This window comes from Haematobia irritans, chromosome 1 (assembly GCF_050003625.1).
Source record: "Haematobia irritans isolate KBUSLIRL chromosome 1, ASM5000362v1, whole genome shotgun sequence".
Taxonomy (NCBI): Eukaryota; Metazoa; Arthropoda; class Insecta; order Diptera; family Muscidae; genus Haematobia; species Haematobia irritans.
The window spans coordinates 260,550,345-260,562,449 of NC_134397.1; the positions used below are offsets into that span (position 1 = coordinate 260,550,345).

The 12,105-nt window shown below is 35.0% G+C and overlaps 2 protein-coding genes across 2 annotated transcripts; both read left to right on the forward strand.

Moving 5' to 3' along the window:
* Positions 1 to 1,557: 1,557 nt before the first annotated feature.
* LOC142221329 (UDP-glucosyltransferase 2-like) lies at positions 1,558 to 6,531 on the forward strand. Its single transcript, XM_075291037.1, has 2 exons — positions 1,558 to 1,839; positions 5,200 to 6,531. The coding sequence occupies exons 1-2, from the start codon at positions 1,596 to 1,598 to the stop codon at positions 6,516 to 6,518; spliced, it is 1,563 nt and encodes a 520-aa protein (XP_075147152.1). The 5' UTR covers positions 1,558 to 1,595; the 3' UTR covers positions 6,519 to 6,531.
* Positions 6,532 to 10,108: 3,577 nt separating this feature from the next.
* Positions 10,109 to 11,848, forward strand: LOC142221336 (UDP-glycosyltransferase UGT5-like). Its single transcript, XM_075291048.1, has 2 exons — positions 10,109 to 10,444; positions 10,516 to 11,848. The coding sequence occupies exons 1-2, from the start codon at positions 10,201 to 10,203 to the stop codon at positions 11,832 to 11,834; spliced, it is 1,563 nt and encodes a 520-aa protein (XP_075147163.1). The 5' UTR covers positions 10,109 to 10,200; the 3' UTR covers positions 11,835 to 11,848.
* Positions 11,849 to 12,105: the final 257 nt, after the last annotated feature.

Genomic DNA, 12,105 nt, shown 5'->3' on the forward strand with positions numbered 1-12,105 from the left:
ATCTACAGATTTTAGATTTCACATCAAGACGTTATTTCATAATTTTCTTGCACACTTACACGAGATATTTATGATTTTATAAATCCAGAATCTGATCTAATCTTCATAGGTAGAATCTTTTAATTTATCTCCGGGAAGCGTACTGGTTGAATTTGATCTGCTTGGGAGAATATCTATCACCAAACCTCCCTGAAATTCTATGTAATATCTAGTAACTCGCTACGACGAGGAGTTTTCAAAGGAAACTATTATCTTTGATTCATGGTAGTGGGTATTTATGGGCCGAATATACTTGTTAGTACACTTTTTGGAATCGACGCATAAATGCCAGTATTACGGTAATGAACAATAGCACGAGAATCAAACTATTTATTCACATTTGAATGCTGATAAGCTGTTGTCATTTGTTAGACGAGCGGACTAGAAATAATACCCAAAACAAGTGGGTTGCAATACATATCAGCCACACTGTAATATTGTTTTATGGGGTAATGACTATAGTGTAGACTACTATAAAGTCTGTTAATTTTTCATTTGTTTAAGAATCCCCCATTGCACCCCACATTATTAATATTGACATCCTCTGAGTGACAGTTTTTAATAACGCAACAATATTTTGTCCATATTAAAATCATTTTCATATTTCCTTTTATAAATTTACATCACATTTTAAAATCAAACATAAATTATGCCATGTTAAAAATTGAATTTCAAACCAATAACGTTGTAATGTTCTGAATATTTTGATGTACGTATGTATGTTATATGGAAAATAAATATTATGAACAGTTTTATTGAGGCTGAATAATTTTTGTCAGCCATAAGCCTTCGATGTATTTCCAATCAAAATGCTTTTATAATATATGACATAAAATTCATATTTATTGATATGTAAATCGAATATTAAAATAAATCCGACATTGGAATATGATGGGAATGTGGTCAGTGTGTAGTAATTTTAATCTTTAGGAAAATACGTTTCATTTTTAAGTATTATAAAAAAAACAATAATATTGAAAAATTGTATTTCTTAAAATTTCTCACAATTCAACTTGTTATTCAATATTGAGAATGTCCATTTAAGTTTATTTAATTTGTAGCCTAATATAAATTTTTTATTGACAACTTGATAAGATTTAATATATTTCATATCTTCTTAATCGTTTGAAATACTATTTGATTTCAATTTATTACAAACGTGTAGCCATAGTCAATATGCCACCCAAATGCCAAATTATGTAGTTTAACATTTTCATACCATTTTCAGAGAGATCGCATTACTATTTAATGCAATAACAATTCTCATCGTTTCAGAGAGTAATGCGATAAGAGTTACAAACTTTTGGCCTCTTTTTTTCTTGTTATGATAATAAAAGCTGTTAGTTGTTGTAATTCATTTTCAGTTTTATCTTTATCAATAGAAACAAATCTATCAATAGTACTCAAACAATATTAAAACCATAAATCTCTCTCTCTCTTTCTTGCTCTCTCCAAGAGATAAGTAATAACAGTGAGTACACAAAACAATTGCAATGGAGAATAGTTTAACAGAAGCAGTTGAACTCTAAGCACATAGCAGTATAGTTATCTCCACAATGAAATTAACTGTTATTCAGTTACTTGTTGCTGTAGTTACTATTGCATGCTCTACACAGGGAGCAAAAATTCTTTCTGTATTCCCCTTTCCCGGTCCATCACAATACATTTTTATTTCACCACTTCTGAAGGCTTTGGCAGAAAGAGGTCATGAAGTTACTTCAGTTTCGACATTTCCACAAACGAAGCCCTTGAAAAACTTTCGTGATGTTGCGGTTATGGAAAATAGTCATGTTTTAGAAGGTAAGTTAAGCAAGAAGTGAAATGAAGAGATCGGCTATAAGACGATTGTACCAAACCATAGACAGCTATATATCATATTCGGCACTCATCAGTGTATAGGATAGAAGCATAAGACAGGTAATTACAATTTTTGTTTTTATTTTATCATCCACACAAACACAAGCAACCAATTTTTTTATGATTTTTAATGCATTCTAACGCTTGACCTAAACTATTTTGGAAATTCGCAATATTTTTTTTTATTGAATTTAGCCTTTTTTGTCAAAATTTAAATTCTTTGTACAATTCTATTAATTCTTACTATATCCTAGCAAACACATTTGGAAGTTGTTCCACAAGTATTTCTTTAAAGCGTATCCCGGGACTCCCTTTCGATTTTTTCCACTTCAGAAGCAGTTCTTTTTGACAAGTCCATCCCATCCCAGGATGCGCTTTAACCTGGGATCCCATATCGATTTTTTCCACCTCAGATGCAGTCCTTTTGGACAGGTACAAGCTATTTGATGTGAAAATTTTTGTCAATTAAATGCCACAAAAAAAGATAAATTAATAAAGTAAAAAAATAACAATATTATAAAAAATTAAATTTGACTCCCGTTGGAATTTGAACCTGTGCCATTTGACTTTTTCACTTCCATGGAAGTTCTTTTGAGAAGATTTTGCAAATTACGATAATTTTTAATTTTTGGTTAATTTTTGAAGGAAAAAATATATTTATACAAAAATATGTGCCGAAAATAACAAAATAAAAACGATGTATAACATCAAAAATTAATTTTTTAGAAAAATATTTAATAAAAAATTGCCGCTGGCGAGATTTTAGAGAGAGATTTATGATAATAAAAAGCATCTCAGCAAGTAGTCAGAATGTCATGCCGTGGTGTCATATTACGATCATATTAAAAACAGCGTTTTGTTATGGTGCCAACAGACCCAGATTCAACCCCTAGTGGAAGCGAAGAAATTTTTCAATTTGCAAAAATTAAATAATAAGAAAATAAAAGTTTAACAACAAATACTGCTAAAAATAAAAAGTGAAATTGGAGAAAATAGAGAGAGAGAGAAAACCAAAAGTTTTTAGTTTTTTTTTTTTTTAATTTCTTCATCCAAATGAATTTTCAGGACACAACTTCTAAGGCAATGCAAAAGACCTACAAATGGAGTACTTCCGTCCATGACAAACCCATGTAAAATTCATTAGAGATGATTCAAGTTATAAACAAGTATATACGGCCGTAAGTTCGGCCAGGCCGAGTCTTATGTACCCTCTACCATGGATAGAAACTAGTACTAAATACTGTCATCCACAATCGAAGCCAAAGTAGGGTTGCGGTAATACTTGCCGATGCCAAGGTATTTTAAAACTTCTTAACACCGTCTTCTCAATTGTAAGTTAGTCCATACGGGGTATATATTAAACAAAACAAGTATATACGGCCGTAAGTTCGGTCAGGCCGAATCTTATGTACCCTCCACCATGGATTGCATAGAAACTTCTACGAAAAAAGACTTTTGGCATGACTGTTAAATATCATACACTACCACCACGTACCAAATTTCAACCAGATCGGATGAATTTTGCTTCTCCAAACGGTTTATGTGGGGGCTATATATAATTGTGGCCTGATATGAACTAATTCATGTATGGTTGTTGGATACCATATACTAACATCACGTACCGAATTTCAACCGATTTGGATGAATTTTGCTCTTCCAAGGGGCTCCGGAAGTCAAATCTGGGGATCGGTTTATATGGGGCCTATATATAATTAGGGACCGATTTCGACCAATTTTTGCATGGGTGTTTGAAGCCATATATTAACACCACGTACCAAATTTCAACAGAATCAGATGAATGTTGGTCTTCCAAGAGGCTCCGGAGTTCAAATCTGCCGATCGGTTTATATGGGGGCTATATATAATTATGGACCTATGTGGACCATTTTTTGCATGGTCATTAGAGACCATATACTAACACTATGTACCAAATTTCAGTCGGGTTGGATGAAATTTGCTCTCTTAGAGGCTCCGCATGCCAAATCGGGGAATCGGTTTATATGGGGGCTATATATAATTATTGACCGATGTAGACCAATTTTTGCATAGTTGTTAGGGACCATATTCTTACACCATGTATCAAATTTTATCGGGGTCGGATGAAATTTGCTTTTCATAGAGCCTCCGCAAGCCAAATCGGGGGATCGGTTTATATGGGGGCTATATATAATTATGGACCGATGTGGACCAATTTTTGCACAGTTGTTAGAGATCATATGCTGACACAATGTACCAAATTTCACTCGGATCGGATAAAATTTGCTTCTCTTAGAGTCCCCGCAAGCCAAATTGGGGGCTATACGTAAAAGTGGACCGATATGGCCCATTTGCAATACCATCAACGACAACTACTTGTGCCAAGTTTCAAGCCGATAGTTTGTTTCGTTCGGAAGTTAGCGTGATTTCAACAGACGGACGGACGGACATGCTCAGATCGACTCAGAACGACCCAGAATATATATACTTTATGGGGTCTTAGAGCAATATTTCGATGTGTTACAAACGGTATGACAAAGTTAATATACCCCCATCCTATGGTGGAGGGTATAAAACCTTATTTATAACTGTAGCCCCCATATAGACCGGTGTCATAGTTTAACTTCTTCGGCTTTTAGGCCCCTTATATTCCCTCCGATATATCTAAAATGGAAGCCGCAAGTTTTGTTTGATTTGCTTCAAATTTGAAATCTACAGATATTCTAGGCCTCTGAAGAGATATGCCAAATTTGGTATATATCGGTTCAAGTTTTGAAAGAGACTCTATGTCTCTGTCTGTTGAAGACGCAGTTTTAATAAAGCCCTCATATAGACCAAACTCCCGATTTGACATTTTCAAGGCATGGAAGGCATGGACTTTTGAACTTTAGAGATATTTTGGATCCATAAAGAGATATGCTAAATTTGGTATATGTCGTTACATGTTTTGGAAGAGCCTCCATATAGACCGATCTCCCGATCCCCATATGGAATGATCGATTTAGTTCAATATTTCTACTGAATTTAGATTTAGAATCTGAAGACAATTTACGATTCATAAGATTTTCTTGGACGCTTAGATGGTAATTTAATATGTAAAATCTTCGAGGAATTTTCAAAAAATTTATTTATTTGCATATTTATTATAATTAAAAATTACCATAAAAAAAGATTTAAGCACTAGCAATTGAAGCTGTCGGCTATAAACAAAATTATATGCATTTCACGGTGGTGGAATGTTCCCACTATGGACTGAATATATTTTATGAATTTTATATATATTTTATATTATAACTAATTATTTTTCTTTAAATTATTTATTTTCAGATATATTGGGTGAAGCCAATGCAGGTAAATCGTTATCGTTTTTCGAGGAAATCACAGCATTTGCCAATATCGGAAAAACCTTAATGCCAAACGTTTTCACGAATAAGGAATTTAAGAAAATTATGGAGACGGAAAAATTCGATTTACTGATTGTGGAAATTCTTGGTACTGAGGCTTTTTTGGGTTTGGGTGAATATTTCAAGGTTCCCATAATTGGAGTCTCAACTTTTGGAACTGCAAATTTCATAGACTATCTTGTGGGTAATCCTTTGCCCGTATCCTATATACCACACATGAGTTTATCTTATGGAAATCATATGACACTGAAAGAACGAACGATCAATGTCTTGACGGAAATTTTGGATAGGCTATGCTTTAATTATATCGTATTGCCCGAGCAAGAGAATCTCTATAGAAAGTATTTTCCAAGAGCCCAATTGAGTTTGGATGAGGCTCGTAAAAATGTCTCTTTGGTGTTGTTGAATGATCACTTCACATTGCGAGCTCCCCGACCATATGTTCCCAATATGATTGAAGTGGGTGGTTTACATATCAAACAGAAACCGGATGCCTTGTCTGAAGATTTGCAAGAATATTTGGATAATGCCAAAGATGGAGCTATTTACTTTTCAATGGGTTCCAATTTGAAGAGTAAAGATTTACCAGAGGAAACTTTAAAAACGATTTTGAAGACCTTCAGAGGACTGAAAATGAAAATTCTTTGGAAATTTGAAACTGACGATCTGCCCAATAAGCCTTATAATGTTCTTATACGCAAATGGTTTAATCAGCCTTCAATTTTGGCTCATCCCAATGTTAAACTTTTTATAACACATGGTGGTTATTTGAGTACCACAGAAACCATATTCCATGGAAAACCTATTCTGGGTATACCGGTAATCGGTGATCAACATATGAATGTTAAAAATGCCGTAAAATCTGGTTATGCTTTAGCCCTTGCCCTAAAGGATGTTACAGAGGACAATTTCAAATTATCGATTGAAGAGCTATGGAATAATCCCAAGTATACAGTAACTGCCAAGCGATTATCCAAACGTTTCAGAGATCAACCTTTGACACCACTTGAGACGGCCTTGTATTGGGTGGAATATGTTTTGAGTCATGATGGTGCACCGCATATGCGAAATGCTGGCCAATATCTAACTTTTGTGGAATATCATAATTTAGATGTTTTGCTTTTACTTGCAGTGGGAGTAATCTTTTTGTTTATACTTGTGATTGGAATTGCATGTTTGTTGAAGAAGCTAATTTGTAAATCTACAAAATCACTCAAACATTCAAAAATAAAGAAACATTAAATTGTGAAGCTAATTTTTTGTAATTTTTGTATTGGAAAAGCAGCGAAAGTGAAAGGAGAAAGATACTCGTATATTAGGTAATCGAAAAATTATTTTCGTGGCTAATATCTAATACATAAAAGTAAAGAGTATGTTTTTATACCCTCCACCATATGATGGGAGGTATATTACTTTGTCATTCCGTTTGTAACACATCAAAATATTGCTCTAAGACCCCATAAAGTATATACATATTGTGGGTCGTGGTGATATTCTGAGTCGATCTAAGCATGTCCGTCCGTCCGTTCGTCTTTTGAAATCACGCTAACTTCCGAACGAAACAAGTTATCGACTTGAAACTTGGCAAGTAGTTGTTATTGATGTAGGTCGGATGGTATTGCAAATGGGCCATATCGGAACACTTTTACGTATAGCTCCCATATAAAACGACGCTCTGATTTGCAGCCTCTTGGAGGACCAAAATTCATCCGATCCGGTTGAAATTTGGTACATTATGTCAGTATATGGTCTCTCACAACCATGCAAAAATTGGTCCATATCGGTCCATAATTATATTTAGGCCCCATATAAATCGATCCCCAGATTTGGCTTTTGGTCTTTATAAATCGATCCCCCCATAAATCGGCCCCATATAAATCGATCCCCAGATTTGGCTTTTGGTCTTTAAAAAACATGCAAAAATTGGTCCACATCGGTCCATAATTATATAAAGGGTGATACGGTCAAAATTTGGTCTATATAAACTTGACGCATTTCTTTCAATTTTGCATTTAAAAAACCTGAACACCCCTCATTTTGAAGGTGTGTGTGTAGAATGTTGCTCCTATTTTGATTTTGGAATTCACTCTTCAGTTGTCAAAATGCCGTCCAAGCAAGAAGAGCAGCGTATCAAAATTTTGCTCGCGCATCGCGAAAATCCGAGCTACTCGCACGCAAAGCTGGAAAAATCGCTAAAAGTTGCCAAATCAACCGTTGCAAATATAATTAAAGTGTTTGGGGAACGTTTGTCGACAGCCAGGAAGTCTGGATCGGGGGGAAATCGAAAACCGGAAGCCGCTGAGACGACAAAGAGAGTTGCCGGTAGTTTCAAGCGAAACCCTAACCTCTCTCTCCGAGATGCCGCAAATAAGCTGGGTGTATCGTCTACAACCGTGCATCGAGCCAAAAAACGAGCCGGACTATCGACTTACAAGAAGGTAGTGACTCCAAATCGCGATGATAAACAAAATACGACGGCCAAAGCGCGATCCCGGAGGCTGTACACGACGATGCTGACGAAGTTTGACTGCGTGGTAATGGACGACGAAACCTACGTCAAAGCCGACTACAAGCAGCTTCCGGGACAGGAGTTTTATACGGCAAAAGGAAGGGGAAAGGTAGCAGATATTTTCAAGCACATAAAACTGTCAAAGTTCGCAAAGAAATATCTGGTTTGGCAAGCCATCTGTACCTGTGGCTTGAGGAGCAGCATTTCCATAGCTTCCGGGACTGTCAACCAAGAAATTTACGTGAAAGAGTGTTTGAATAAACGTCTGCTGGCTTTCCTGAAGAAACACGCTTGTTCCGTACTGTTTTGGACGGATTTGGCATCTTGCCATTACGGTAAAAAGGTCATGGAGTGGTACACCGCCAACAACGTGCAGGTGGTTCCCAAGGACAAGAACCCTCCCAACACCCTAGAGCTCCGCCTAATTGAGAAATGCTGGGCTATTGTCAAGCGGAACCTAAAGAAGACAAAAAAAAAAAACTGCTAAGGACGAGCAGCAGTTCAAGGCAAACTGGCTTTCTGCGGCGAAGAAGGTGGACAAGGTGGCTGTACAAAATCTGATGGCAGGTGTCAAGCGTGAGGCCCGGCAATTCGGAATTGGAAAAGCGAAAACCTAACTGAATATTTTTCCTTAATTTTATACTAATTGAACTTGAAAAAGAAATTTAATTTGATTTTTTAAATAAACGATTTCACCGATTTACACGCGTTTTCCCTTGACCGTATCACCCTTTAAGTGTGATATATACATAAATATATGAAATATGTGACATACTTACATATCTATGATTAATAATAATGGAAAGTTTTGCTTCGCACATAACTGAGCAATACTTGTGGTACCACGTGAAGTGAAGAGAATCCATGTTGTACTTTTTCTCAAGTACTTAAATTTGTATTGTTCCTTTTTTTCGAACACACATATTGTTTCGGATAAGTACTTGGTGGTATTTGACAATCAAGTGTTTTCTTCACTTCACTACTTGCGCTCTGAGAGAAAGACAACGTATGTACTATATTCGACAGCGAATTGCATACATGTAGTGAAAAGTCATTCGTTGCAGACCTCTAATCCTTACTTGTATTCTCAGCTTCTTTGGCTCGGAATCAATACCAAAATTGTTAAAGTAAAGACAAAATCTTTGGAACCGAGCATGCTTTTTTTCAGTGCACGTAGGTGAGAAACTTTCAAAAACGTTCTTATGAATATATGGAGCTTAATTCCCGTAGATTTGACGAAAACCCTAACCCACTCAATGCCAAATAGACTCCAAGCTGTAGAAAATGTTTAGAGCTATCATACAAAATATTAAAAATTTTTAATATTTAGCGTTTAAACCAATATTTTTAGTGTACAAGTTTTTTTTTGGCCAAGCGAAATTAACACTTTTTTTATTTCCCCTAAAAAGATTTAAATCTGAATTTATTTTCTTTCTATATTGTAGGCCGGATCTCAAGATTTAATTTAAGGTATAATACATATATATTTAGTTCGTATTTGTCTTTTTTATTTCAATTTTTTTTATTTCACAATTTATTTTAAATTGATAGGTGTACAACTTTGTTTTTTTTTTTTTGCTGACTGTACATGCCCCAATAAGTTTGGTGTGGGGTTTAATGCAATAGACTCCATGCCACATGGGCTCTTTATCATTTTGTAATGATGCAAACATTACTTATCAAAGAATATAATAATAAGTTATCAGAACAAATTACATAGCAATGCTTGCCGCTATCTTCTCAGAGAGAGAGAGAGAAAGAGAGAGAGGGATAAGCATTACCCAATTGATTTACCCCATTAGCTGCGAAGAGACAATTTCGCACAATGAAATCAATTGGACTTAAGAAATTTATCGTAATATAAGTAAATGTTCCAATAATATTTGTGCAGTGTTTAATTCAGCTGGAAATGTGCGATATGGGCTCTAGGCTCTATATGATTGTTTTATTGATGCAAACCATTCATTATCAAAGAAATTTGACTTGAATTACATAGCACCAAAAACTGTTTTATTGTCTCTCAGAGAAAGAGAGAGAGAGAGAAAGGTATAAGCAATGTCTAAATGGATATTCAATGTAGCTCACACAATGAAATCAAGTGGACTCAAAACCATAATCGTAATATGTTGTAAATGTCCCAATAAGTTTGTTGCAGTGTTTAATGCAATCGACTCCATCCGAAAATGGTTTTTTGTAATTTTTTAATGATTCAAATATTATTTTTCAAAAAATGATAACCTATCAGATTAAATTTGACACCAATTACTTAGCAACAATTGTCTTTATCTTTTATTATAGAGAGAGAGAGAGAACGAGAGCGGGAGAGAACAACCAAATAAACGTACAAATGACGATCAATTTTCTTAACTCGTAGAGTATTAGCTATTAAAAACTCAATTCAATGCATTTCGCACAATGAAACCAATTGGACTTAAAAGCTTTGTTGTGTTAGCAGCTATTCTCTGTAGCGTTGAAGGAGCCAAAATTCTTTCATTATTCCAATATCCGGGAAAATCACAATATATCTTTATATCGCCTCTCCTTAAAGCCTTGGCAGAAAAAGGCCATGAAGTAACATCGGTATCAACATTCCCTCAAACAAAGCCTTTGAAAAATTTTCGAGATGTAGTAGTTATGGAAAATTTTCGAGTAATTGAAGGTGAGCATGATTGAAAAAATTTCCTATGGGCCGAATGAAAAATTATCATTTATTTTTTTTTATCTTCACAGATGAATTGGTTGAAATTGCCGAGGGTAAATCATTATCGTTTTTCGATCACCTATTAGGATTTGCCCTAACGGGAAAAACGTTAGTAGCTAATGTTTTTGCCAATGAGGAATTTAAGAAAATTATGGAAAGCGAAAAGTTCGATTTGATCATTATTGAAGTTCTAGGTTCCGAAGCATTTTTCGGTTTGGGTGAATATTTTCAAGCTCCCATAATAGGAGTTTCTACATTTGGGACAGCAAATTTCTTAGACTATGTTGTGGGTAATCCCTTGCCCTTGTCCTATATACCACATTTGACTCTATCCTATGATAATCATATGACTCTGAAGCAACGAATCGTCAATGTATTGATTGAAGCATTTGATAGATTTTGCTTTAATTTTATTGTTCTACCAAATCAAGAGAAACTCTATAGGATGCAATTTCCCAAAGCCCAAATAAGTTTGGATGAGGCTCGTAAAAATGTCTCTTTGGTGTTGTTGAATGATCATTTCACATTGAGATCACCAAGACCCTATGTTCCCAATATGATTGAAGTTGGTGGTTTACATATCAAACAGACAGCGGAAGCTTTACCCGAGGATTTGCAAGAATATTTGGATAATGCCAAAGAGGGAGCCATTTACTTTTCCATGGGCTCCAATCTGAAAAGTAAAGATTTGCCACAAGATAAACTGAAAGTCATTTTGGAGACTTTCCGTAGTTTGAAAATGAAAGTTCTTTGGAAATTTGAAGCTGAAAATCTAGCAAATCAACCTGAAAATCTCCTCATCAGAAAATGGTTCAATCAGTCTTCTATATTGGCTCATCCCAACGTAAAATTATTTATATCTCATGGTGGTTACTTAAGTATGACGGAAACTATATTCCATGGCAAACCAATTTTAGGTATTCCTATTGTGTCGGATCAACATATGAATGTCAAAAATGCTGTAAATGCTGGCTATGCTTTAACGCTGGTACTGAAAGAAATCACAATGGAATCTTTTAAATCGGCTATTGAAGAACTTTGGACCAATCCAAAATATACACAAACAGTTCAGCGTTTATCAAAACGTTTCAGAGACCAACCTTTGACGCCTCTCGATAAGGCCTTATATTGGGTGGAATATGTTCTACGCCACGAGGGAGCACCACATATGCGTAATGCTGGTCAAGATTTGTCTTTTATCGAATATCATAATTTGGATGTTTTTCTCTTATTAGCAATGGCTGTAATTATATTTATTACAATTCTTATAGGAATTATATATTTTTTAAAGATGTTAATGTGCAAATCCATGAAATTTTCTAAGCAATCAAAAATAAAGAAAAATTAAATGAGTAAAAAAAATGCATTACTATTGAATGACAAAGAGATATGAAGGACATTTTTGTGCCAAATATAAAGAAAGTGAACCAAACATATGACCAGATCGGGGATAAATATATATGATAGCTATATCTAAATCTGAACCGATTTTTTCCAAAATCAATAGCGATTGTCTTTGTTCCAAAAAACGACCCTATGCCAAATTTGAGGACGATCGGACATAAACTGTGAGCTGTACTTTGCGCACAAAAATACATGAACAGACAGACAGACAGACA